The sequence below is a fragment of the Macrosteles quadrilineatus genome, unplaced genomic scaffold (genome assembly GCF_028750875.1).
Source record: "Macrosteles quadrilineatus isolate MER2022 unplaced genomic scaffold, UCM_ALF_1.0 Scaffold_2__2_contigs__length_208266976, whole genome shotgun sequence".
Lineage (NCBI taxonomy): Eukaryota > Metazoa > Arthropoda > Insecta > Hemiptera > Cicadellidae > Macrosteles > Macrosteles quadrilineatus.
The window spans coordinates 98182220-98209527 of record NW_026542595.1 but is presented as its reverse complement, the minus strand read 5'-3'; the positions used below and the strand labels follow the sequence as shown (position 1 = coordinate 98209527).

Below are 27308 nucleotides of genomic sequence, written 5' to 3'. Positions count from 1 at the left end.
TTTAGTGTTATCGAAATATTTCCACACTACAGAGAAGCAAACCTGATTTTTGATTCAGCAAGGTTAGGTGAAAAAGGCGTAGAAAAATTGCAGAGTAAGATGCATCTGGATAAGGTCTACTATCCACTACTGGATAAGGTATGCTATCTGCCAGCGCAATGGAAGTCAGGGAATTAAATTGTAACATAACTTGGCAAACACTTTCAATTGATATAACACATGGGACAGATAAATGTGTGACGATTGTGGAGTGTGAGCTTTACATTATTAGGTGTTGTACGCCTTGTGAAACTTAAGATTGGGTAGGTATGATACTGTTGGAAATCTACACTGAGCTACGAGCCACTCAAAGAGTTGGTAGTGGTTAACAGTGCAACATTCTCATGTGAACAGAAGGGTGTGTACTTTTATACTACTATAAATTCTATGTGCTCAGTATTCTTATGAATGGGTATTTCAAAAACTTTAGATTATGATAAAAGTTAAAAGGAATTCCCTTGAGGAAGACATTTTGAATGATTTAATCTCCACCACTTGAGACTTATTACAAAATAAGAGTTGGAATTAGATGATGGAGGAAACTGTTTCTAGTGAGCTTAACAGATTATATCGATGGTTTAATCTCTCGTGTTTTGTTTGTTCTCTAAAAAAAAACAATTTTGGAGGTACATTTGAAGGATCGTGATAATTGTTATTAAGGTGGGTTTAAGTTTTTGAGGTCATATCGTATAACATACAGTAAACAACTGATTAAATCAGATAAACTGAATGAAGGAAGGCAATTACAGGATAATTCATGTCAACTTAATGTTACTCAAATTAAATTTAATTGAAAACAAAAATAATAATAGAAAAAAAACCAATTTATTGTTGCCAACGGTTAAAAGCTCAAGTATTTACAATTTTGCGTTATTTTTATTTGAACCCTAGAACACCAGCAATAGGATCATACAATTTAGGAAATCAGAAAGTAGGAAAATCATTGCCTGACTAAAGTAATCTCAAAATCTAAATCATGCTGATCACAAAATGTATGTTCTAAAAAGTTGCAATGTTATTTTGTTCTGTCAAGGATGAGCATATGGATGAACTCACATAATTTTATGCCTTCTTAGTAAAAAAAATAATAAAATAACACCCTAACGGATTTGATACTACACTATTGGTGTGTTGCTCCCAAGTACGTCATAAATAAATCTAAATTTACACCAGAAAAAACAACATATTTCCTCATATCACGATTGATTTGCCTTGTGGTACAATTCCTATAACCGCGCGGCTATAAAAAGTGATTGCTTATATGCAAAGTAAATGCAACCCATTCCTATTGAGCGTCCATAGCCGCGTGACTGGAGCAAATATAGCCGGGCGGCTAGAGTCGATGCGGCTCGACTACTCCGTGAGACGTCTAGTTGCTGCAATCGTGCGACTGTAACAAATTTATAATAATACATACGGAGTTTATAAAGTTAAGTTTATTGAATTGGTTTGTCACCACCCACCCGATTTCAACCCCAAGCATCCCCGATACTTGAAGAAGATGTCTCTGGAGAATATTCTAAAACCCCTCTTTTTGCCATACCATGAACAACGTATTATGTTGTTCAATGTTTTTCACTATACACATTAATATTTCTTCTTCCTCCTCTTCTTCCTGAATATATACGCTGCCAACTGTGCTTATTCCATGTCAGAGCGCAACTGCACTAGTTGCAGCCGCAGCATAGGAATTAAGACGATTGTCTCAGGCTATACGGCTCTGATCGCACGGCTACAGTCGCATGACTACAAGTCATATCAGTTGCCCCATAGGAATTGAACATTTTAGGAAAACAAACCATCTATGTGTAATTTATCTTTTTCAACTGCAAACAATTTACGTCCAATCCTCGATTTTTTTTTAGTATTGTGTCAATAAAATGTATAACTATTTATCTTCCCCCCTTCCTTTAATTCCCCCTATTTATTGCCCCTTCAAGTTTTTTTTTTCATTCTCAACAAAATGACTTACAGTAATGTTTCTGGATAGAATATTTTATAGCACCAAAATAAAATGTTGCAATAAAGTTGAGTCAGGTGTGAAAGATTAGTTACACTTGTAACCCTATCATAAACAAGTTGCAAGTCGATTCACATCCAGATGAGATAAGTTCCGTTATCTGTGCGGGCTGATACCTTTAATCTCCATTGTCAGTATGAAGAGGACGGTTTGTAGAGGGAATTCTTGACAAATCACTGCCATGCTTATGTTACATCTCCTCAGTGGTAAGTAAAACTGTTAACAGTTAGATTATTGTAGTATCAAACTTACAACGTTGAAGGTGTAACTATTTTAAGGTAAAATTTGTTTTTACAAAACGTATCGTAGGGACATAGGAGGCATTCAGGGGTTTACCGTTTCCATGAGGAAATAAACTGTTCTTTCTTACCATGTGTTAAGCGCCGGTCACACGGAGCTTGTTTTTTCACCGCTAGTAACTAGCAGCAGAAGACCAGCATCATGTGATCCTCCAGTGGCTAGAAACACTCGCATGAGCAGGTACCTAGCCGCTGGAGGGTTTAAACAGTTATATTCCAAGCGCTTGAAGTGTCACTTGCAGGTCACGTGACCGCCCAGCTGTGGTCTCTAGTGCCATTCCAGCTCCGTCCGACTGGAGCCAACAGTATCGAGCTAGTTCTCCAAATAAGAATAAATTTAAATTAATTTAATAATGTAAATTCAAGAACAAATTTTAAACTTCATGTTTTGAATATTTATTTTAATCTATTGTCAAAATCTTATTGCTGTAACGATTGCTACATCTCACCTATAAGCTAAGGTGATCTATAGCTAACCTATAAGCTATAGATCACTGAGCTATAACTAAGACTTAAGCTCACTGTGGCTGATCATAGATAAAACATCACGTTTATTGCCAACAGACGATATTATTTTTGTTTTATTAATACTCAAAGTCACAGTGCCAATCACAACACCAGACTTTGTAGCGCTAGTTTCCCAGCTTCGTCTGACGCTTCTAGCACGCTGTAGAACCAGGAACTAGAGCTGCTGGATCTTGCAGCCAGAACTAGCTGCTGAAACAAGCCCTGTGTGACAGATGCTTAAAACACACAATGGAAACGAAATAGTATATTTCGTACCTAGGGCCGAAAATGAGGTTTTGCTGGCTCAAGACAGTTTTTAAGTTCGAGACAAAGTTGAGAATTTAAAACGGTCAAGAGTTGCAAAACCATTTTGGTCCGTTGTACGAACGCTATTTTTCACCACACTATACCCTATTACCACTTTTCACCACAATAATGCCGCACACTAACAGTCAACACTTTTAAGGTTATGTAAAAACACAACTTGAGGAATCAGCAAAAATAATAATAAATAGTTGCTAGCAGCGATGACAATATAACAAGTCTATTGCAATGCTGTGGATACTGATTGAGTATTTATGCATTAATGTTTAAGGTAAGTAAGCGAACAGCTGGTTTTGCGGCCCAAGGGATGTAAAAACCCGCTCGGTCCCCAAATAACGATGACACTGGCATGGCCAGCAAAACGTAACTTTCAGCCACCAGTATGTAAAACAGCTAAAAACATCATAGTGTGGTGAACAAATTATTTTACTTCACATTTTCAAGACTTGAATTGTATTTGATTAACCTGTTCCTTAAGTAGGTATTTTTGTGTCACCCTTCTTATTTACCTACTCAAGAACTAAAGGTTACAACAACAAAGGTAGGCCTAATTTAAAAAGAAAAGTATTGTAATAGAAATTCACAAACAAGCTATAAATACTTTTAATTGAGCCCTGATTAGAAAATTGAATTATATAGTGTTCAGCAATTAAAATTTTTGTGTCTATAGAACTTATTATTTAGGATGTCAAAAACCAAATTTACAAACAAAATAGTTGGTTTTGTTTTGGTTCATTTTTTGGATGCCAAAATTATCCATGGGGAGTTCAGTTCACAGTTTATTGATTGATGCCATTATTAAATTTGTAAATATTGTGATGACCACGGGTAAAAGAGGAAACTTTAATGAAGGAGGGCAGAGTCAAGATATTACAGTAATACTTAATTTATTAATTGACAAATTTTGATTCAAAATAATACGATTTAAAAAGACATCTATACCCTGAAGACAACTGCAGGGAGGGTCGAGATATTGGACTGTGATCTCACACTCTTCCTGATCTTCTAACCCGACTGACTGTCCCACGCTTCTCGGTTCAGAGGAAGTTATAGAGAATAATAATTGGTAGTTATTTAGTATGAAAATTAAACTTAATTCTTGTCTATATCAAATACTATATAAATCATGAGTAATTGAAAGGTTTCAAATAATAAACATATATTCATTCTTCCCTTTTATTTTGAAATGCCCTGAATATATTTTACGAAGAAAATATTTAAATAATTTTGAGTAAGAGTACACTGGCCCATTTTGCACATTTGGCTCTTACACTTTATTTAGAGCCACTAGAAAAGTTGGTTGTCAAAATATCTGACCATAACTTAAACGTTTGATTACTCTATGTAACTTTGTTTTTTTTCCAAATGTTTCAGTTATTGCTCTTATCACTGTGCCATTGAAGCGCCATCATTGCGCTAATGCGTTATCAAATGGGACAGTTACAACCAACTCCTCCCAGTTCCCATATCAGGTACCAGTTAATACCTCAATGTTGATACAGTTACTTCTATCTTATCAGTAATTACCAAATGATGTTAAACACAACCATAGGCTATTTTATCACGAATTAGTTCTAGAGGTATTGGAAATATTAATGGGAAATATATTTGACTATATCGATCAGTGCAAGATTTCTCATCCTATTGCCATTAGCTGTATGGGCTATTAATTAACAGCTGTTTCTAAGGAATATGTTGGCCTTAGTCACTAACAAGACTACAAGATTCCACCACTCATCCTACACTCATCTCCTTTCATACTTGGCTTAAAATACCTACATTGTATAATCGCCATTTCAATGAAAAGTATTATTAAAGTATTAAAGTATTAGAAAATCTTAATGTTTTGATCTGCTTCATGTTGATATTTTTTTAGAGAGTTTTTGTTTAAGTTCTTGAACTAAAATAAGAGATATGTACCTACGATGTTAAAATATGTTATAGTAGGTAACAAAAGTAAAAATACTTTACTTTACTTTTATACTTTCAATTGAAATCGCAACCATACGAAGGTAGGTATTTTAAGCCAAGTATGGATGAAGATGAGTGTGGGATTAGTGGCGTGATCTTGTAGTCTTGTTACTGACTAAGGCCGACAAGTTCCTTAGACAGGACTTTCTAGTAATTAATTACTTTAATTATTCATACACTCATCAAAGCTGATGGCTCTTTGGGCCTGCGAATTGTGGTAAATTGTCTCCTCTTCGGAAATAATGTGTGTCTAGTTGTCGTTTCCAACATGAACGGTTCGGTTTATGATCTTAAATCATATGACCAAATCACCAAATGTGGGCCAAATACGCCACATCTCCCCCTATACATAGTATAATGAGAAAGTATTGTTTTTGTCAAAATTTTCATCCCATGAAACCCCCCATAAACCCCCAATCTCGTAGTCTAATCATGCTGATTAGCGAACTTGTATGAATAAACGTAGGTAACAAATTTAATCTAAATTAGTTAATGAGTGTGCTTGATCTAAATTTTTGCTTGAGTTGTCTCACTAACAGACATATATAATATACATATATGAATTTGAACGAATCGTGTTTTTGGCCTCTGGAGACATCAAAATTAAAAAGTAAATTTGTCCCTGGCCCAGGTCTTACTATGAGACCTACGTTAATAGCTAGCTTATATAGATATGTAGATATGGGAAATTCGCTAAAACCATAACAAGTTTTTGTATAGTGAAATAGATTCTATAATATAAAACAAAACTTATATTATAGTGTGACTTATTAAACTGATATTATACCGTGCAACTGTGGGATTAATTCATCTGACAGTTTGTTATATATATTGTTTATTATTGTTTACAGGGCTTCATATTTTATAATGCCGATATTGGACAAATACCAGTCTGTAATGCAGTGATTATTAATAATCATCAGGTTCTTACTACAGCCAGCTGTATCTCATCTGCGTAAGTATTTTATATAATTTTATAATAACACTAGCAGAGTACCCTAGCTTCATTCGCGGTTAGCGTATTTAAGTATGAAATGCTATACTCGTAATCTGCGTTTGCAATGGGGGAGGACAGGGCTTGAGAAAATTTTGTTCTTTAAATTTACGGTATGCTAAAGTATAACGTATCTGCTATAGCCATAATTTTCTACCACTGCACCTAAACAAAAGAAAAAAGTAAATAATCAAACATTCGCGCAGTATCACAAATTATTTATTAAATTAAAAACAAAAACATAACTGAAAACAATTCTAATCTGTCAGTTCTCATTGTGTATCACAGCTTCTTTGTTGCTGCTTAGTTTAAATTAGCTCTTGTCATAAATGGAAAAAAATAATGGTGCTGCAACCTGTTGGCAACTGGCAAAATTATTTAATTCCTTTTAAATATGAATACTCATAAGAATAACATCAAAACTTTGAACTCCCGTTGGGCATAGCCCTATAGGATTTTCACAACTTTAATATGCCTATGTGTTTCTCAAGTTTATCAAGTACATCTCTGCAAAATGTCAGCTTAATCGGTCCTGTAGCTTTCACGTGATAGAACTTAGAGTTATACCATTGACTTTTGGATACTGAAGTTTTCTATTAATACTCAAAGGTTATACACAAACATCCATACTTTCACAATTATAATATTAGTAGGATTAGTAGGATAGGATAATTTTGGTTTGGCTAAAGATAGATGACTAAAGACTAGGGAACATTACATATAAAGGGTGTCCCAGTAAGAACGCCGGATTTCAGGAGCGTTTTATGCTTATCTGTATTTCAATAGGAATTCCCAAATTATCAGCGATGTTACAGTATTAGGTCCCATTTGTAGCCATGAATCGCTACACGACGGATCAACGCGTGGTCATAGTTAAAGTGCACTACAAGTACGGAAAATGTTTCTCTGAAACGGTGCGGAAGCTGCGCGCTATTTTCGGCCAGGACAATGCACCAAATGAGTCATCTGTCCGAAGATTGATTTCTAAGTTCAAAGAAATTGGCTCAGTTTTGGACATTAAAAGACCAGTGTGCAGTCGGGCAGGTCGCTCCCTTGAAAATATTGAGGCTGTACATGATAGTGTAGAGGACAACGCAAGAACATTGATTCGTCGGCGTAGTAAGCAGTTATAGCTCGGAGCACAGTACAAAGAGTTTTGTTAAAGACCTACACAGGTTCCCTTACAACGTTTAACTCACACAAGAGATCAAGCCAAGAGATCCTGTAATAATAATAAAGTAGTATAATTAATTTTCTTAAAAAGAAACAATGATGAATAAGTTGTTATTTACCTTATTTTAGGAACTCCTACTCTTTATCAGACCTCATCCTGATGGCAGGCACAGCAGATTTAGATACTGCTGACTTCTACAACTTCACTTCATCGCAAGAACATCCTGATTACAACAGTACTACTTACTACCATGACCTCATCATACTGCAGGTGACACGTAGCTTTGAAATAAGATGTGGAGTTGATAGAAATTTACTATGAATTACCAAGAGTTTCCAATTACAGTTTAGACTAACGCTCATTCAACATTAAATCACAAAATAAACAGACGGTTTAAAACTATAGATATACTAGCGGAATACCCGTGCTTCACTAAGGAATTAATATTAATTCCTTAGTGTAACTAACATTAATTTTAAATTTCAACCAATTTGAAAGTTTAACTTTCAAATTGGTTGAAATTTAAAATTAGTATTTGTGCCAAAAACTGTTAGTCAACAATTCAGCTACAACCTGAGCTGCCCCAAACGATGTTGGTGTTATTTTAAAGCAGCTATTATAATGTCTCAGCCGGTCCATAAAGTGTATATGCTCAGGGTGGTTGCCCATGACCAGACTGCATAAAGGTTCAGGTAGGTACTGCAAAGGTATAAGCTGCACATTACCACCATTGCAGCACATACCCAGTGTGTTTCTTCTTTCCATTTTAAGGCCTTGTACATCTCAACGTCATGGTATCGCCACCCAGCTATCTCCTTCATTGTCTATTTTCGATCATATGTTATTGCTGATAGATTTTTCACCATTCATCGAATCCTTGGCGAATGTCTTTCAGGATGAGTTTCTTCATACTTTTTGCTTGCATTTTTCGCCTGCTTTTTCCTTTGTTTGTCTGTGCACCTGCTATGCCGTTTACGCCTTGATGTATTTTGTTGAGATTCCGGGATTGGCTGACATTCGGGAGAAACGGGCTCTTTTTGTAGCTCTAAAACGTTAAAGTGTGGAACAAACTCATCATTACCATTTAAAACCTCAGTGTCCATACTATGAAACGGGTTAAACAACTACAAAAATATTAACAGAACTAAGTTCTTACAAATTAAAATGCAATAAAAACTAAGTTTAATTCTACTTTCTTCAACACTGATACATGGGTCAATATTTTAATTCGGGACAAATTGACTTCAAATATCTTCCCAAAAAAAAATAGTGAAATTTTTTTTTTTTTAATACATTCTACTGACATGTCAAATCAAGATACAATATGTGTCCACGCTGTAGACCCCTTTTTTTGGCGGGAAAAAATTTTTGATTTTGACTAGGGGACACACCGTTACAAAACTATGGGACCGATGTTACGCATGCGGGGACCGACGTTACATCAAGACTCAAGACCATGAAATCGTCATTAAAATAAAGATAAAAACTTATTTAAACCTATATTTGTTCCTTTTAGGCTATGGTGTTACCTTTATATATACTGTCAATGCATTTTATCATCATAAAATAATCACTAATACAAATGCAGAGAAAATCAACAAAGTTAATTAACCTTTCTTATGAGAACAGAGTGTTTTGAGGTTTGAAAATAAATACAACTACTTTCAAAAAACAATTTTAGTAATTGCACTTACAAATTATAATAGGCAGATCATAAGTCATTTAAACAAGTTACTGTTAACAAGATAGTATTAAATAAGTCGAGTCATCATCAACTATTTAATTTGTACTTAAAAAACCTTCTATAGTCTTATTTCATCAGTCTCAAAGTTACTTTTTCAGACTTTTATTCAACAATATAAAAATGTTTCAAGTGAACTATATTAATAAATTTAACTTTTAATAGTCGTACATAAAAATAGAATATATCTGTATAGTAAAAACGACAAACGAATGAAGAAACAATAGACAAATATTGGCTGACAACATTATGAATAAAAAATAAGTGACGCAGTTATATTGAAAAACTATTAAAGTAACTGCGATTGTAGGATAAAATAAAAACAATGTTCTGTTATCCTATACTCTAATACGAGCAATGTTTGCTTGTATGTATGTATGTATGCTTGCTTGCTTGCTTGCAAACAAGATCTCGAAAACGGCTCCGACGATTTTCTTCAAATGTTGTAAATAGTTTATTTCTGGCCTAAAAACGAGTTTACTGCAGTTAGAACTGCCAACAAAAATCTAATTACGTAGAAAAATGAAACTGAAAATCACATTTTTTAACATTAGTCTTATGGGTTGCTAGGTAACCATGTTGGCTGAATTAAATAACAAGGAAAAAGTAAACAAAAGACTTAAAGTTGTAGCATGTGTTCATAATAAGCCAACTACCCACAGTATACTAGCAAACTACAAATACAGTACAAAAGGAAAAACATCATTTGTAATATTTAGCAAAGATTATACTGAAGATTACTCGATACATTGTAGTCAAGGGTAGCAGTGCGAAGTCTGGAATCTGTTTATGACGAATAGATTAAGGTATCTGCAATCTTAAAATGCTATGGGAAGGGAAGGAAACAGGTCCGCGTCGTAGGAAGTGGTGAAGGAAGTAGTAAAGGCAATCATAAAATAATATCGGAATGGAGGGAAACAGGTCCGTGACGTAGGAAGTGATGAAGGAAGTAGTAAAGGCAAGTAGTCCGGAGTGTGGGGACTGTTTATGACGATAAGATTAGGGTATCTGCAATCCTAAAATGCTATGGGAAGGGAGGGAAACAGGTCCGCGACGTAGGAAGTGGTGAAGGAAGTAGTCAAGGCGAGCTGTCCGGAGTGTGCTAACTGTTTATGTTGATTAGATTAAGGTATCTGCAATACTAAAATGCTATGGGAAGGAAGGAAAACAGGTCCGCGACGTAAGAAAGTGGTGAAGGAAGTAGTCAAAGCGAGCTGTCCGGAGTGTGGGAACTGTTTATGACGATTAGATAAGGGTATGGGCAATCCTAAAATGCTATGGGAAGGGAGGGAAACAGGTCCGTGACGTAGGAAGTGGTGAAGGTAGTAGTCAAGGCGAGCTGTCCGGAGTGTGGGAACTGTTTATGACGATTAGATAAGGGTATGGGCAATCCTAAAATGCTATGGGAAGGGAGGGAAACAGGTCCGTGACGTAGGAAGTGGTGAAGGAAGTAGTTAAGGCGAGCTGTCTGGAGCGTGAGAACTGTTTATGATAATTAGATTAAGGTTATTGCAATCCTTAAATGCTATGGGAAGGGAGGAAAACAGGTCCACGACGTAAGAAAGTGGTAAAGGAAGTAGTCAAAGCGAGCTGTACGGAGTGTGGGAACTGTTTATGACGATTAGATAAGGCTATGGGCAATCCTAAAATGCTATGGGAAGGGAGGGAAACAGGTCCGTGACGTAGGAAGTGGTGAAGGAAGTAGTCAAGGCGAGCTGTCCGGAGTGTGGGAACTGTTTATGACGATTAGATAAGGGTATGGGCAATCCTAAAATGCTATGGGAAGGGAGGGAAACAGGTCCGTGACGTAGGAAGTGGTGAAGGAAGTAGTTAAGGCGAGCTGTCTGGAGCGTGGGAACTGTTTATGATGATTAGATTAAGGTATTTGCAATCCTTAAATGCTATGGGAAGGGAGGAAAACAGGTCCGCGACGTAAGAAAGTGGTGAAGGAAGTAGTCAAAGCGAGCTGTCCGGAGTGTGGGAACTGTTTATGACGATTAGATAAGGGTATGGGCAATCCTAAAATGCTATGGGAAGGGAGGGAAACAGGTCCGTGACGTAGGAAGTGGTGAAGGAAGTAGTCAAGGCGAGCTGTCCGGAGTGTGGGAACTGTTTATGACGATTAGATAAGGGTATGGGCAATCCTAAAATGCTATGGGAAGGGAGGGAAACAGGTCCGTGACGTAGGAAGTGGTGAAGGAAGTAGTTAAGGCGAGCTGTCTGGAGCGTGGGAACTGTTTATGATGATTAGATTAAGGTATTTGCAATCCTTAAATGCTATGGGAAGGGAGGAAAACAGGTCCACGACGTAAGAAAGTGGTGAAGGAAGTAGTCAAAGCGAGCTGTCCGGAGTGTGGGAACTGTTTATGACGATTAGATAAGGGTATGGGCAATCCTAAAATGCTATGGGAAGGGAGGGAAACAGGTCCGTGACGTAGGAAGTGGTGAAGGAAGTAGTCAAGGCGAGCTGTCCGGAGTGTGGGAACTGTTTATGACGATTAGATTAAGGTATATCCAATCTTTAAATGTAATGGGAAGGTAGGGAAACAGGTTTGCGACGGAGGAAGTGGTGAAGGAAGTAGTAAATGCAAGTAGTATGGAGCGTGGGAACTGTTTATGACGATTAGATTAAGGTATATCCAATCTTTAAATGTAATGGGAAGGTAGGGAAACAGGTTTGCGACGGAGGAAGTGGTGAAGGAAGTAGTAAATGCAAGTAGTATGGAGCGTGGGAACTGTTTATGACGATTAGATTAAGGTGTCTGCAATTCTGAAATGCTATGGGAAGGGAGGAAACTGGTCCACTACGTTGGAAGTGGTGAAGGAAGTAGTCAAGGTGAGCTGTCCGGAGTGTGGGATCTGTTAATAACGATTAGATTAAGGTATCTACAATCCTAAAGTGCTATGGGAATGCAGGGAAACAGGTCCATGACGTAGGAAATGGTGTAGGACATAGTAAAGGCGAACCGTGTGGAGTTTGGGAATGGATTTATGTATCTCCAATACTAAGACTGCTTTCAGAGTGAACTAATGATTTTCCCCGAGCAAGGCTCGGTCCCCAGGTACTTAATTTGAACTAAAATAAATTCACTCTTTTTCAAAAACGAAGGCTGAAAAAATGTTTTTTACAGTTACTGCTTCAACTCATTCTCGCACAACTCGTCAATGTATTCAGTATTGTCGAACACGTAGTTCCGTGATGATACTTTTCTGGGTCCCCCGTTCATCAAGCATAAGATTGAATTGCGTGTGATTGTTTGGATATCCGGTTTTGCTGGCCACTGGTAGTTGATTCCATTCTAAGTCATGAAAGAAATAGTCACGTCATCATTTTCAATTTTAACAATTTTTCCTGTAAACAAGCAGATTTATCATAATTTTGTTGAGGGAAGCATTGACATTCATATGATTAATAACAGGCAACAAAAAATATTAACTGATTTTAAATCTGTTAAAACATGATGCACGTTGTCATTTTCAATTCTTACGATTTGTCCTGTAAACAAGCATTTTCAATACATTCAAAAAAAGAGTTAGGCATTTAAGTGTCACTAATATAAGAAAAAAGTGATTGAGTAGGGTACCTTTTACAGGTACGATTTAAATAAAATACGCAATGGCAAATACATATTTCTTACAGATAAAAAATTAATACCTTACCTGGATACCAATTAAAGTCATAGATAACAGCGACGTAGGATCCCATCTCTAGGAATTCGGGGATATCATTGCTTTGGTTAGACTCTGGTGTCTTCTTTTTCTCGAGTTCAATGGTGGTTTGTCCAGATATGCAAGTATTGTTACACCGTTCAAACATGCAAGAGGTGCATGGCAGTTCCCGAAGTTGTATTTCGTAGGGCTTTGTACTGGTCCAAGTGATCTGGTGTACCTTTTTGATTCCTGGAATTACATGAGGTTTTGCCCCAGCTAACAATCCTTGCCACTCGACAACTTTGTGGCTTTGTACCTCAAACAGCTCGATTGATTTACAGTTTAGTTTTGCCATTTCGATGAAGTCAGATGTATCTATGATGTCATTGCCTCTAAGAACTACACCATCAGCTGTACGTTTAAGAGTACCTCCGATGCCATCCATGGCACCTTTGCCATGCCCTGAAACAGAGAAATTCCAAGTCCACGACGTAATGCCAGGCCAAATATCAGGCAGCTTCTTCATTAAAAGATAAATGTTGTTCTTGTTTTTATATTGTGACGATGGCCCGTCTGATCTGAAATGGACAGTATCAACATTTGGATATTTTGTTTTAAGACAACTCACAATAGGCTCAAGGTGAGCCCAGACCGCATAAGCGTTATGGTCGAGATTTGATGACACAGTTGCGAATGATTGGTGACTTTTTGTTTTAACCCCATCTTCACCATTGGGACTTCTGGGAATGTCTGTAGACAACTACAGTATGAATAGATAGTTGCCTCTTTGAGGCTCCAAAGTGCATTGCTTGTATCTCTTCTGCGTGTTTTATCACATAATTTTCGGAAAAATCCATGTGGATCATGATTTCATTGGGAGTAAGGTTTTCCTTCAAGTGTTTCATTGATTTGTAATGGTAATGAATTTGGAAGATGTGAGGTCCCATGAAGCTCAAACTCTCGATGAATACTACCACAAGCTCCTTTATAGTGCACTCCACAGTTTTTTTCTCCATAATCCTTATTATTTTTTCTTTTCCTTTGATTGTCCTTGTTTCTTTTTTTTTTGGATCCATTTTTTGTAGGTTATCTTTGAATCTTCTTCTGGTAGGCGAAATTTCATTTTCGAAACGCAACTAGGGCACTTCCTATACATGCAGGATTTTTTTTCTACATCACAGCATGATTCTTCCATGACTTTTCTAATTGAGTTTAAGTCTAAAACGTTTATCTGGTATAGCTTATCAACGACAAACTGAAAGTTTGTGTGATGGATGCAAGCGCATGTTTCCCGGTCCGCCATCTTTGGTGCTACAATATAAAAAGGCTTTAGCTTGCAAAACATTGAATATGACAGTTTAATCCCTGGATATGTTTTTGTGAAACGTCCGTGTAGGTTTTTCATTGTATCCAGAAGGATCCTCTTCTGAATCTTGGTTTTTTTCTTCGTCCGTGTGTCTCTTTTACCAGGACACATTTTGCTGTTGATATCTTCTTCAAGAAATTGTTTTACTAGGTGTGAGTGGGGATGATTTTTCCTTCCTCGCTTGGTGTTTTGTCCCATCAGAGCCTTCCTGTATACTTTATACGACACAAAATTTTTGGCTTGGTTGATCATTCTATATTTTTTAAGATACGGCGAAGATACAAGATTTGATAATTCGTCTTTTTTCTTTGTATCTAAGTTGCTATCCGAAATCTTCTTTTCTAAGTTTGCAAGCACCGATTCAGCAAATACCAGTCTCCTTTTCACAGGAGTAGGTACATTTTTTCCTCCAGCTAGTTTTTTCACTTTTGTGTTGGGAGATGGAGATCCACAACTACCTGTTTTGAGCTGAAATCGTTGGGCTTGCTTTTTATAATTCTGGGATTTTGTTTTTTCAATTTTCAAAGCAAGTTCCATCCTTTTTAGTGCTCTGTACACTTTAGATCTATTCAAATTTTTTTTCTTCCTACCACTATTTTTTTTAGTTAGGACAACACGATCAGGCGGAAGACTCTGTGGACTCTCAGGAGGTGAATTGACAAGTAGTTCCTTTAAAAAATTTTCTCGTTCAGCCTTCCGCTTCCTGAAACGTTGCACCCTAATCCTAGTTTGTTTTCTTACTTTCCTAAGTTCCCGATCACTCATGGTCTCGACGGTTTTCCACGTATTCTCTTCTTTTTTCTTCTTTTTATACTTGCGGTCATATTCTTTTTTCAGTTCTTTTTGTACGTCTGTCATTCTCGCTCTCTGTTTTCTTTTTTTCTCCCTCTCATACATTCGTTTTTCTTCGATTGACATTTTTTTAGTTCGTCGTTTGCCTGCCATGATCTGAAAGTAGAAAATATTGTTGTAAATATCTGCTATGATTACATGAACACGCTATTTGAATAGCAAACTCTAAATCAGGGGTTCTCAGTCTTTTTGTCTGCGCGTACCACTTGATATTTAATTTTTATTTTTGGAGTACCAATACCTCAATTACTATTTAAGGAGGTGTTTATAAAAAATAAAAGTTTACATAAAGTACCGTATGTTTATTTTAAACAATTAAACACATAACACAAACCAATGTTAGTTAGATAGTATTTAATCAAAAATAAAGCAAGAACATTTGTTTCCAGAATTATAAAAAAACAGTATTGACTCCAAATTTGACAAATAAAACGTAAAACTAAAAGATAAACTAATAAATCAGTACCGGTAAATTATTTGACACTGATATCGCCAGTGTCAAAACGACTTAAATGACCTCAAAACATCAAAACAAAGAGAGAGATAGAGTGAGGGAGAGGGAGGGAGGGAGGAACGTCGAGACATGAGTCACATTCAACCAAGACTCGAGACGGCTGGACAGCTGACATGAAAGATGGTGCGGGTAGTGTACAGTCCAATCCAAAATTCCTGCTGAATATGTGATTTCTTAAACGTTAATAATGTTAAAAAAGCCCCTGAAAATGACGCAAATTACTATTTTTTTATAATGTCTTTTGTTTTTAAAAACCCATAATTTTGGATTTAATATGTAATTTTCGACCCTGGATATTGCCTATAAAAAAAAAAAAATATGTAGCTAGACTACAAATATTTCACAAAAAAGAAGATTAAAACTTAATTCACAACATCTAAAAGACGTAACGCCGGTCCAAGTAACGGCGGTCCCTAATAAAATATATTTTCCGATATTCAAGGACCGCCGTTACAGGGACCGCCGTTACAAAACATTAAATTATGAATTTTTACAAAATAACAGCTTTACTCAAGACAGCCATATTGGAACCCTAGTATTCGGTCTAGCTGCTTAATACAACGAAATAGTCCAAATTGTCTTGTATTAGCAGGATTCCAATTAACTAACGGGACAGAAGTTACATAATAAAAACATACGCAAGCATTTTTTATGAGTGTTTTTAATAATACAAAGAAATCATAGTATTTAAAAATATTTACCTGCCAAAAGTCAAGAGGTCGACTGCTCAGGTTCACGTTCCACCACTAACAGAAGCGCTATTCCTACTCTGGTGGCAGTGACGTGAACTAATTTCGTCGGGGACCGCCGTTACCATAAACCTGGGGACAGCCTAAAAAAATATCTAACACCCAAATGCGAAACCAGTTCATAAAATGCACCTCGGGTGGTCGTTTTAGACTATTTATTAAGAATGTTGTGCCCTATAACCGTTACTTTAAACAACGGTAACTACAAAAATCGTACCTTCAAACATCCGAAGGTACCATGGGGGACACGGGACCGCCGTTACATTTTAACATAGTTAACATTTTTTTTATTATGAACGACTTTTCTAAAAAATTCATTCAATGCCTGAACTTATGTCCAAAGTTGTATACTTTAATATTTTAACATGGTTGCAGCTTTAAATATGTTAATAATCTTGTAAAATCACAGGGACTTAAATTGTCCCGAATTAAAATATTGGCCCACATATTAGAAGTTGATATTACTAAAATGCCACAACAAATTAGGTTAAATTCACTGACACACAACTATGATTTTTATATGGTTCGTTATAAAACGCCCCCCACACACGGGAGAGCATGTTTGAGAGCCTGTTGGCGGACACGCTCGCGAACATGCTCGGCGTTTCCAACAGACGGTCGAGCATGCTGGCGAGCTTGCTTGCCGCCACACAGTACTCACTTCTCTCGTGCTGTGACAGCCCGACCAGCCGAGCGCCGAGCCCAGTATGCTCGCCGGTATGAAGGCTTGCAGACCCCACACACGAGCGAGCATGTTCACCTCCAACACCATCACGAAAATGCTCGCGAACATGTTTGCCCATGTATGGGGAGCCCAACCTTAGTAAACTTTATTCTAACAGCTGATGGTTAAGTAAATTGCAGACAAAAATGTAAACAAAAACTCAAAACAAATTATTGTTCCTTTATGAACTCCATGCTAACTTTGACCTTCTGTCATATTTTTGGCCTGTCAAAAGGTTTGGATAGTCATAGTTCTCTAAGTAGATAATTATTGTTATAATTCACATGTGTAAATTACTGTACATGAATAGTACTATCTAAAACTAAAACCAAGGCTTTAACTAAGATAAAACTACTTTCAAATCGTCCAAAGAACTCTAATATGTTTATCAACTGTACATTTTTTCTTTGTTTGTTAGTATACTGTAGCGTAGCCTCCTCTATACAAGGATGCGCCGAGACAAAAGTGGCGTTAATAATGTGAGAACTATGTAATAATAAGTGAGAAATAATGACGTTTTTATTAATTTAAAATAACTACGTAATATAGCTATATATTTTTGTTGTAGACAGAAAGGGACTTCAAAATCTCTAAAAATTTGTCAGCTGTTGATCTCACGCAATCTACCTCTTACGAAAACTGTTACATAAGCAGCTGGTCTATAAACGTAAGTATTTCTCTCAATCAATACTTATTTGTGTTGTTTTTTAACCATTGGTTATATCTGAAGAAATTTTCAATGAGGTATAGAAGAGTTGGTATCATAAAAAAAAACTTGAACTAAATTTTGAGACCGAGAGGCTAACTACTAGGCTAGCAACACCCAATGTTCATGATTATTGATTTGATTGAGTTTGGGTGGACTTTGTCGAAAGACATATGAAAAAATTTTTTTTGAATAAATCACACATACTGTTGCTGCAGTCTGAAATAGAAATTAAATGTCTAGTTACATTGTCAATGTCACACATAAACTACACACAATTATTTCTCACAAATTTAGGTCCATATCAAAACCGTACCGAGCTTGTTTTATTTTTTGTATCAAGTTTTTTCTTAGGGAGGTTGATGGCCTCCCCTAGCCCCCTCTGTGTAGGCCCATGTCCTGAATGTATGCAATTAATTAAACAAAACTGAGGATATGTACCTAACAAAAATGTGCTTCAATTATAACCATTATGATTTTTTTTTTAGGATACGGTGTCAGAGTTACTATACAGCCAAGTGTCTGTGAACTCGCATTGTCAAACCGATACCGACCAAATTTTCTGTGCAGGAGATGTGTCTGATGTGGTAGGTTAATTTCATCACCATTTAGCTTATTTTGATATCTCTTATAGTTTTTGAATAAAACAGCGGGCACACTTATATCAATCACCCTGTATAAGACCGCCCAGGCCCCCTAAATGTTAGGCGGGGTGAAGGGGCGTGATTGTCTTGAAATGCCTAGAAGCGTTTTTTAGAAAGTTTTATTCCTGACCATGGATATTCTTGCAAATCTTTGCTAGATCCGTTTTCGAGTTGTAGAAGCTAAAAAAAGCGTTAGGTAGTTTCGGAAGTGGGGGGGGGGGTTAAGTCTTAAAAATAGAGCTATAAAAATTGTCGGTACCGATTTACTCTTTCCTTTTTGATGTCCCCAGAGGCCAAAAACACCATTCGTTCAAATTTTCATGTGTATATATGATAACTTGAGTAATTTTTGTCTAATTTTGTTGACGGTGTAAGGCAGGATAAACTTGAATGAGTTCGCGAACCAGCATGATCGGACCATTGGAACGAGGTTTTACGAGGGTAAAAAATTGTTTCTCTCATTATTGACCCTCAAAACACAAAATTTTCCAATTTCTCTCTAGACCTTTTTAAAAGGCTAGAATAACAAATAGTATATCAAACGGTTTTTGTACAGTTATAAGTAACGGAAAATTTTAAAAATGTATTTATTTAATTTTAAAATTCTAAAAATTGTTAATTTAAAATTCCCATGTTACTCTTATGGAGAATATTGTAAAATGTTGTAATTTGCTTGTTTATGGTTATATTTTAATCTAACACCGCAAATTTATTATTGTATACTAGGTAAGCTATTTATATTTTATCAAAAACCCCACTTTAACAGTTTCCTTGTACAGCAAACCTAGGTACTCGTTAAACCTAATGTTATTTAAATAGATTAAATTGAAAATCAATTCAGACAAATGGAAGTTTGACTAGTTGGCAGGTTTGCTGCAGGGGTATTTAACTAAAAAAAAAAAACATTTAAAAACCTCAAAACCCCACAACACAACCATAAGATCTCATGACCCAATCTTGGCCATGGGTAGAATCAATCTTTCTTGTCAACATTCGCCCAAGCTGTCCACCAATTACTCAAAGTGGTTAAGAATTAATTGTAAATTTTTGTTTTATAGTCCTTTCACATGCAAAGTATTACCTAAAAACAACCAAGCCATAAAAATATCTAAAAAATATTAAATATATAGTTTTCATTATGATGCAGGATGACAGAGGGAGTCCTCTTGTGTGCAATGGAGTGCTCAAAGGAATCATACCAGGTGTACCAGATATTGGACTCTTTACCAACATATCAACAAACTATAATTGGATAGTCAATCCATCATCATCAACAACAACATCTACCACTGAAAAAACCACCACAACATCAACCAGACTACCAACTACCACAACATCTACACCTGAACCAACTACCACAACATCTACAGCTACACCAACTACCACAACATCTACAGCTATGCCAACTACCACAGCATCTACAGCTACAACAACCATCTTAACATCTACAGCTGAACCAATTACCACAACATCTACATCTACATCTACAGCTACACCAACTACCACAACATCTACAGCTATACCAACTACCTCAACATCTACAGCTATACCAACTATCTTAACATCTACAGCTGAACCAATTACCACAACATCTACAGCTACAGCTACACCAACTACCACAACATCTACAGCTATGCCAACTACCACAACATCTACAGCTATGCCAACTACCACAGCATCTACAGCTACACCAACCACATCAACAACAACATCTACATCTACAGCTACACCAACTACCACACCATCTACAGCTATGCCAACTACCACAACATCTACAGCTATGCCAACTACCACAGCATCTACAGCTACACCAACCACATCAACAACAACATCTACCACTGAAAAAACCACCACAACATCAACCAGACTACCAACTACCACACCATCTACATCTATGCCAACTACCACAACATCTACAGCTATGCCAACTACCACAGCATCTACAGCTACACCAACCACATCAACATCTACATCTGAACCAATAATTACAACATCTACATCTACAGCTACACCAACTACCACAACATCTACAGCTATACCAACTACCTCAACATCTACAGCTATACCAACCACCTTTACATCTACAGCTGAACCAATTACCACAACATCTACATCTACAGCTACACCAACTACCACACCATCTACAGCTATGCCAACTACCACAACATCTACAGCTACACCAACCACATCAACATCTACATCTGAACCAATTACCACAACATCTACATCTACAGCTACACCAACTACCACAACATCTACAGCTATGCCAACTTCCACTACATCTACAGCTACACAAACCACATCAACATCTACATCTGAACCAATAACTACAACATCTACAGCGGAACCAATTACCATAACGTCGACAGCTACACCAACTACCTCATCATCTACAGCTACACCAACTACCACAACATCTACAGCTACACCAACTATCACAACATCTACAGCTACACCAACTACCACAACAACTACAGTTACAACAACCACATCAACATCTACAGCTGAAACAACTACCACAACATCTACAGCTACATCAACTACCTCAACATCTACACCTGAAACAAGTACCATAACATCTACAGCTGAACCAATTACCACATCATCTACAGCTGAACCAATTACCACATCATCTACAGCCACGCCAACTACCACAAAACCTACAGCTACACCAACCACCTCAACATCTACAGCTGAACCAATCACCACAACATCTACATCTACAGCTACACCAACTACCACAACATCTACAGCTACATCAACTACCACAACTACTACAGCTACACCAACCACCTCAACATCTACAGCTGAACCAATTACCACAACATCTACATCTACAGCTACAGCTACACCAACTACCACAACATCTACAGCTATGCCAACTACCACAACATCTACACCTGAAACAAGTACCATAACATCTACAGCTGAACCAATTACCACATCATCTACAGCTGAACCAATTACCACATCATCTACAGCCACGCCAACTACCACAAAACCTACAGCTACACCAACCACCTCAACATCTACAGCTGAACCAATCACCACAACATCTACATCTACAGCTACACCAACTACCACAGCATCTACAGCTACACCAACTACCACAACATCTACAGCTACACCAACCACATCAACATCTACAGCTGAACCAATAACTACAACATCTACAGCTGAACCAATAACCATAACGTCTACAGCTACACCGACTATCACAACGTCTACAGCTACACCAACTACCACAACATCAACAGCTACACCAACTACTACAACATCTACAGCTACTCTAACTACCACAACATCTACAGCTACACCAACCACATCAACATCTACAGCTGAACCAATAACTACAACATCTACAGCTGAACCAATAACCATAACTTCTACAGCTACACCGACTATCACAACATCTACAGCTACACCAACTACCACAACATCAACAGCTACACCAACTACCACAACATCTACAGCTACTCTAACTACCACAACATCTACAGCTACACCAACCACATCAACATCAACAGCTGAACCAATTACTACAACATATACAACTGAACCAATTACCACAACATCTACATCTACAGCTACACCAACTACAATAACATCTACAGCTATACCAACTACCTCATCATCTACAGCTTCCCCAACTACCACAAAATCCACAACAATACCAATCACCTCAACATCTACAGCTGAACCAATTACCTCATCATCTACAACTCTAACAACCACCACAATATCTACCACCAAACCAACTGCCACAACATCCATAACGCTACCAACCACCGCAACATCTAGACATCCTGATATCTCGACAATAACATCTTCTGGAACACCTATGTCATCTACATCTGAAACAATTTCAACTGATGTCTTTACTTCAAGTCCTGATGTCTCAACATTGTCATCTTCTGTAACGCCTACAACTACAGATATGTCGTCCACATCTGAAACAATTTCAACTGATGTCTTTACTTCAAGTCCTGATATCTCAACATTGTCATCCTCTGTAACACCTATAACTACAGATATGACATCCACATCTGAAACAATTTCCACTGATGTCTTTAGCTCAAGTACTGATTTCTCAACATTGACATCTTCTGTAACACCTATAACTACAGATATGTCATCCACATCTGAAACAATTTCCACTGATGTCTTTAGCTCAAGTACTGATTCCTCAACATTGACATCTTCTGTAACACCTATAACTACAGACATTTCATCCACATCTGAAACAATCTCCACTGATAATTTTAGCTCAAGTCCTGATGTCAGTACAACCACATCTTCAACAACATCAGTAACAGACTCATCACTAACAATTACGACAGGCACAACTTCAAATACAACCGTACCAACTGTTACAAGGGGAACGACTACTTCAAACATGCCTGTTTCTACAACAGATTCTACTATAATTACCAGAATATTACCTACAACAAGCCTGGAGACATCTGTGACTGCAACAACTTTAAGTTCGGTGGAATCGACAAGTGCTTCTCCTACGACATCATCAAAAACAAATTTTTGGGAGAGATATGCTGTAAAAGAAATAGTTATTGTTGGGGCCTTAACGTGTGTTTCAGTGTTTTCTATTTTATATTGTTTTATTAAATTATTACCACCAATTACATAATTTTAAAAATTATATTCTAAATTATTCAGATGGTAACCACCGAAGGCGTGAACAATTTCTACAATGTCTGTATGCAAAATTTGGTTGTTGGCCACATTTTTAGACCCAATCTGAAGAAAAAAACTTTATGCGAAACACAAATATTTTGTTTAACAAAAACATATAGTCTCATTGCTCTCTCTGAGAAACATATATTAGTTCAGGTTCTATGTGAATTCTATGTGATTTTCTAGTATTAATACTTAAAATATAAATGTAAACGAAATTATAAGTCTAGTCTTGGTAACAGAAATGCAAATCGGAATTTTGCTTATTAGTGTCATGACACTCAGCCTATTTGAAATGCTTTCTTTTCTAATGTAGTGTGCATTTCATAAAGGATCTCACTAATTCAAAATGTCTTTAATATCCCAAAGAAAATACCTCACTCAATCTACAATTAATTCAATTAGTGAATTAAGTTTATTTTATATTTACTTAATATTTAATTGCTGTTAATTGTAAATAACTCTGCTTTTATATTTTGGATAAATTAAAGTATTTTTAATTTTGTAGAAATGTATTTTTTTTACATACCATTATTTATTTTATTTACCTAATCTTTATGGGTTACATTTGTTTATTATTTTTTTCATAAAAATAAACATAAGTTAGAATCACATTGTACATTGACTATGTTTGAGTCAAAACATAGTCATGTACAATGTGATTCTAACGTATGTCTATTTATATTAAAAAAAAAAAAACAATAAAAAACGGTGTCCTATATACAAAAATAATCTACAAAAAATTCTAAACAAGAATGGCTTCCTTCATACTTTTGATAGAGTAAACCGTTACAGAGTTACAAAATCTTAAAATTGACATTTTTCAACCATAACACTTTAAAAATTCCGGAGGCAGCTAAATATTTTAAAAAATAATATAGATATAGAGCTACAAAACTTGGAACAAAGTCCCTGGACATCAAAATAATTTTAGTTTATTGTTTAGTGATTTTATTACTACCTTCTCAGGGGAACATCTGCTAGGAATCAGAATAAAATCTTAAAGGTATAAGTGTCATTCATAACAAACCATTGTCCAGCTGGTTTTAAACAGTCTTTTTGCTGCACTCGCCACAGTACCCCCTAGCTGCTAATGATTTAACTTAAGAAAGTCATGATACTTGAAATCAAACGGGAAAGCGTACATGTCATTCAGATTTTGTTTGAATCGCTCAATCAATTTAATGGACTTGAAACTAGTCATGGATGGTTGGTTGAGATCTTTAGGATCATCCATGACTCATTGATCATAACTTCCTGTCATATTTTATGCACATCCATTGTTCTTGTACTCAGTAAAAAAGTATGCCGGTTTGAGTCGATCCATTGCAACTGTGATATTGCTACCCACAGCAATCTTGGCAGTCTTGGTAGTTCTGGTGATAATGAGGTAAGGACGAGAGTATATAGAGGTTGGAGAGCTCCCTTAATTGGGGATGTCAGTCAGCACAAAGACATCTGAGCAAGTAGTAAGGTGCCACCATGCCTAGTTCTACTGATTGGACGCAGGTTGTTTAAGTGAAAACGTAGGCTCTTCACGAAGTTTGGTGGATCCAGTTGATAATCATCATGGCTTTGTGTCGTAAATTCTCCAGGAAGTCGTAGAGGTTGACCCTGTACCACACACTACAGGAATATTGCAGTTTGATATTACTGTCAGAAGTATGTGTTTTCTGTTTTGGTACCCAAGTTCTGCAGAGGAAGCTTGCATATCTTCACGCCATACACAGCTCTGATCCCCATCAGAATCACTGGCAATACCTCGAGTCCATTGGCAGCAGGATGATAGGCCAGTTTTTCGCAGACAGGTTGATCCGGTTAACTTTGTTTACTTTGCTGAAAAAGAGACTATTCAAATTGTTTACATTGATCCATATGGTTATTCACAGTGGTGTCAAAACCTTGAAATCCAGTTTGTGAACAATGTGTGAGGTAGTTTCAGATTCTATGTTCACAAGTGGAACTGCTTCAGGCCAACGGCCAACGTAAAAATCTGTCAACACAAGTCAAACAATCCCTGTTAACTTCCAAAACAGGTACTGTAATGGGCCAACTATATCAATATGGATGTGTTACAAGATCAAACGTATCAACTTGGGTTGAATTGGGACGACTTATCTTTGACTTCTGACAAGAAAGGCAGGAACGAGCCATAGAACAACAGTCTGATTTCATTGAAGGGCAAACGGCCAAATGAAACTTTGGCTTACAAGTTTTGACCGTCTCATTGGAAAGAGCGGGTCGCGTAGATTTGCAAACTGGCCTTACATTTTTGAAAAAGAAACCTTGGTCTCTGCCCCAGCGGCTTTTAAAGATCCCATGTTATCCTTATGAAGAACATAATTGTTTACATTTTGATCAGCTGTATAATTTAATTGCTGTTATTTATTTTTCCTACAGTCACCCGACAAAGTTGGCTTCCTTGTACTGTTTATAGTACAGAAAGCTGCTAATTGCTGCATATTTATACTTTGCCGTACGGTTTATACTTTGCCGTACGGTTTATACTTTGCCGTACGGTTTATACTTTGCCGTACGGTTTATACTTTGCCGCACATCAGGATTCCAACAAAACAACACAAAACATCGTGGTTCCATTATGCACGTAATCCGTGTACGCTTGGAAATAGGTTGGCAACACTTAAAGATAATTATACTATGAGCAGTTGATTGACTATTATAACTACGATTTAACCTGTCATTTCGTGTTTATAGTTTCGGTATTTCTGAACTTTCTGGACTTTTCTTTTAAACGTTTTTAAAACCTTCCTACGATCTTAATAAACAAGAAAATACCTTTTAAGCATTTTTTTAGGCACGGAAACCACTTCAAATTACAAAAACATACGGAACTATATTCTCAAAACGCGGAGCACATTTCTTGCCGAGGAAAAATAGCGGAGTGATATGGACCGCGGGTACTACTTTCTCTAGGGCACCATTTGTGTTGCCAGCTGAACCTAAAAACGTGTTGCATAGTGTTTGAAAGACTAATTATTTATATGCTTTATAGTGACTGTAGGAAAAATATAATGTGTAACACGAGTGAAAAAGGCCTTTGCTGCACTCGAGATCATTCCACACTCGCCTGCGGCTCGTGCGTAAACATTGCTCTCGTGTGCAGCAAAGTGCCACTTTCACCACTAGTTACACAAATAACTATTTCAATTCAACAAAACGCGGGTACATTTACTGATTTTGATTAAATTACATGTTTTCTATTTTATTTTACATTCGTACATATTATAATGTAAAAAATCAAGAAAGCCTGGACAATCTAAAAAGGTTTAGCAAATAAGAAAAATGAATTGACATAGTACTGTATTTCTTGAGCAATCATTAAAAGAACCAATTTGTTATCAATAGCAACACAGGAAAGTATTAGAACGCCACCAAGTAGAAAAAATTAAGATAATATCAATACAATAATATGACTACATCCAAGAAACCTTAATAAAACTTTCATTGAAGGATTTGCATTATTCACATTTAAGGGAAACCATCTGAACAACATTAGGCCTTCAAATTCAGGATTTTTTCAGATAAATATAACTTTACGTTATAACTGTAACCAGCCAAATTAATGCCAATTGAAGCAAATAAAATTGTGACAGAGAGGTTATGCAGAAAATCAAGCAGTTCTTAAGTTATGTAAACAAAATGTTATCGCTATAAAAAAATGACTGATATTTAGTAAACGTAAACTGGCGACAATGGGTAGTGCTAATGTAGACTACATTATCATTGACAAAGATCAACATGGACAACCTAATGTGGCTATAAGTAGGAAACATTTGTAGAATACACTAAAACCCAGATCAGCTTTTGAAAAATGATCAAATACCGTATTTACAAGAAATGTTGATTATATTGATTATAACTGTTATGTACGTAATCTATGAGTTGAGTCTTTTAAAGTCACAGGAAATTATGACTTTGATTCGTTTTTAAATAAGTAATTTTTTTTTACCCTTCCCGGACGGGCGAAATCGTGACATAGAACGGGGGAAAAAATAAATTTCTCTTATTTGTGTTTTGTTTGGCAAGTACACATGAAATACACACAATGGAACACTTCATACTGTCAAAATAATTTTTTACTTGTTTTTAACTATGCGGATATATCCGCTACCCGTCTGCGGATGAGTAAAAAAGCAGCGGATATATCCGCAACCCGTCTTTGAAGATATAAACATGACAACGTTAGGCAATAAATAAAGAACAATATGTAAACAATAAATAAAGACAACGTAGTGTTGAGCACGAAACGTCGAGGGGGGAGCGTAGGAGAGGTGGGTGGTGGGTAGTGCGTGGGAGAGGGGGTGACGTGGGAGAGGGGTA

At 36.6% G+C, this 27308-nt stretch overlaps 1 protein-coding gene across 2 annotated transcripts; it reads left to right on the top strand.

Moving 5' to 3' along the window:
* Positions 1-2164: 2164 nt before the first annotated feature.
* On the top strand, positions 2165-23429 carry LOC128986663 (mucin-2-like). Of its 2 annotated transcripts, XM_054407142.1 has the most exons (7): positions 2165-2265; positions 4564-4661; positions 6012-6115; positions 7457-7598; positions 17494-17592; positions 18120-18218; positions 19423-23429. In XM_054407142.1, exons 1-7 carry the CDS (start codon positions 2241-2243, stop codon positions 22918-22920), a joined length of 4065 nt encoding a protein of 1354 aa, XP_054263117.1. In that variant the 5' UTR covers positions 2165-2240; the 3' UTR covers positions 22921-23429. The 2 variants fall into 2 exon arrangements, with proteins under 2 accessions (XP_054263117.1, XP_054263118.1); XM_054407143.1 differs by lacking the exon at positions 18120-18218.
* Positions 23430-27308: the final 3879 nt, after the last annotated feature.

Coding starts and splice junctions, on each gene's coding strand:
- LOC128986663 (XM_054407142.1), top strand. CDS start 2,241: ATGCTTATGTTACATCTCCTCAGTG. Junction 2,266..4,563: donor TATGTTACATCTCCTCAGTG/GTAAGTAAAACT, acceptor CAAATGTTTCAG/TTATTGCTCTTATCACTGTG. Junction 4,662..6,011: donor CCTCCCAGTTCCCATATCAG/GTACCAGTTAAT, acceptor TATTGTTTACAG/GGCTTCATATTTTATAATGC.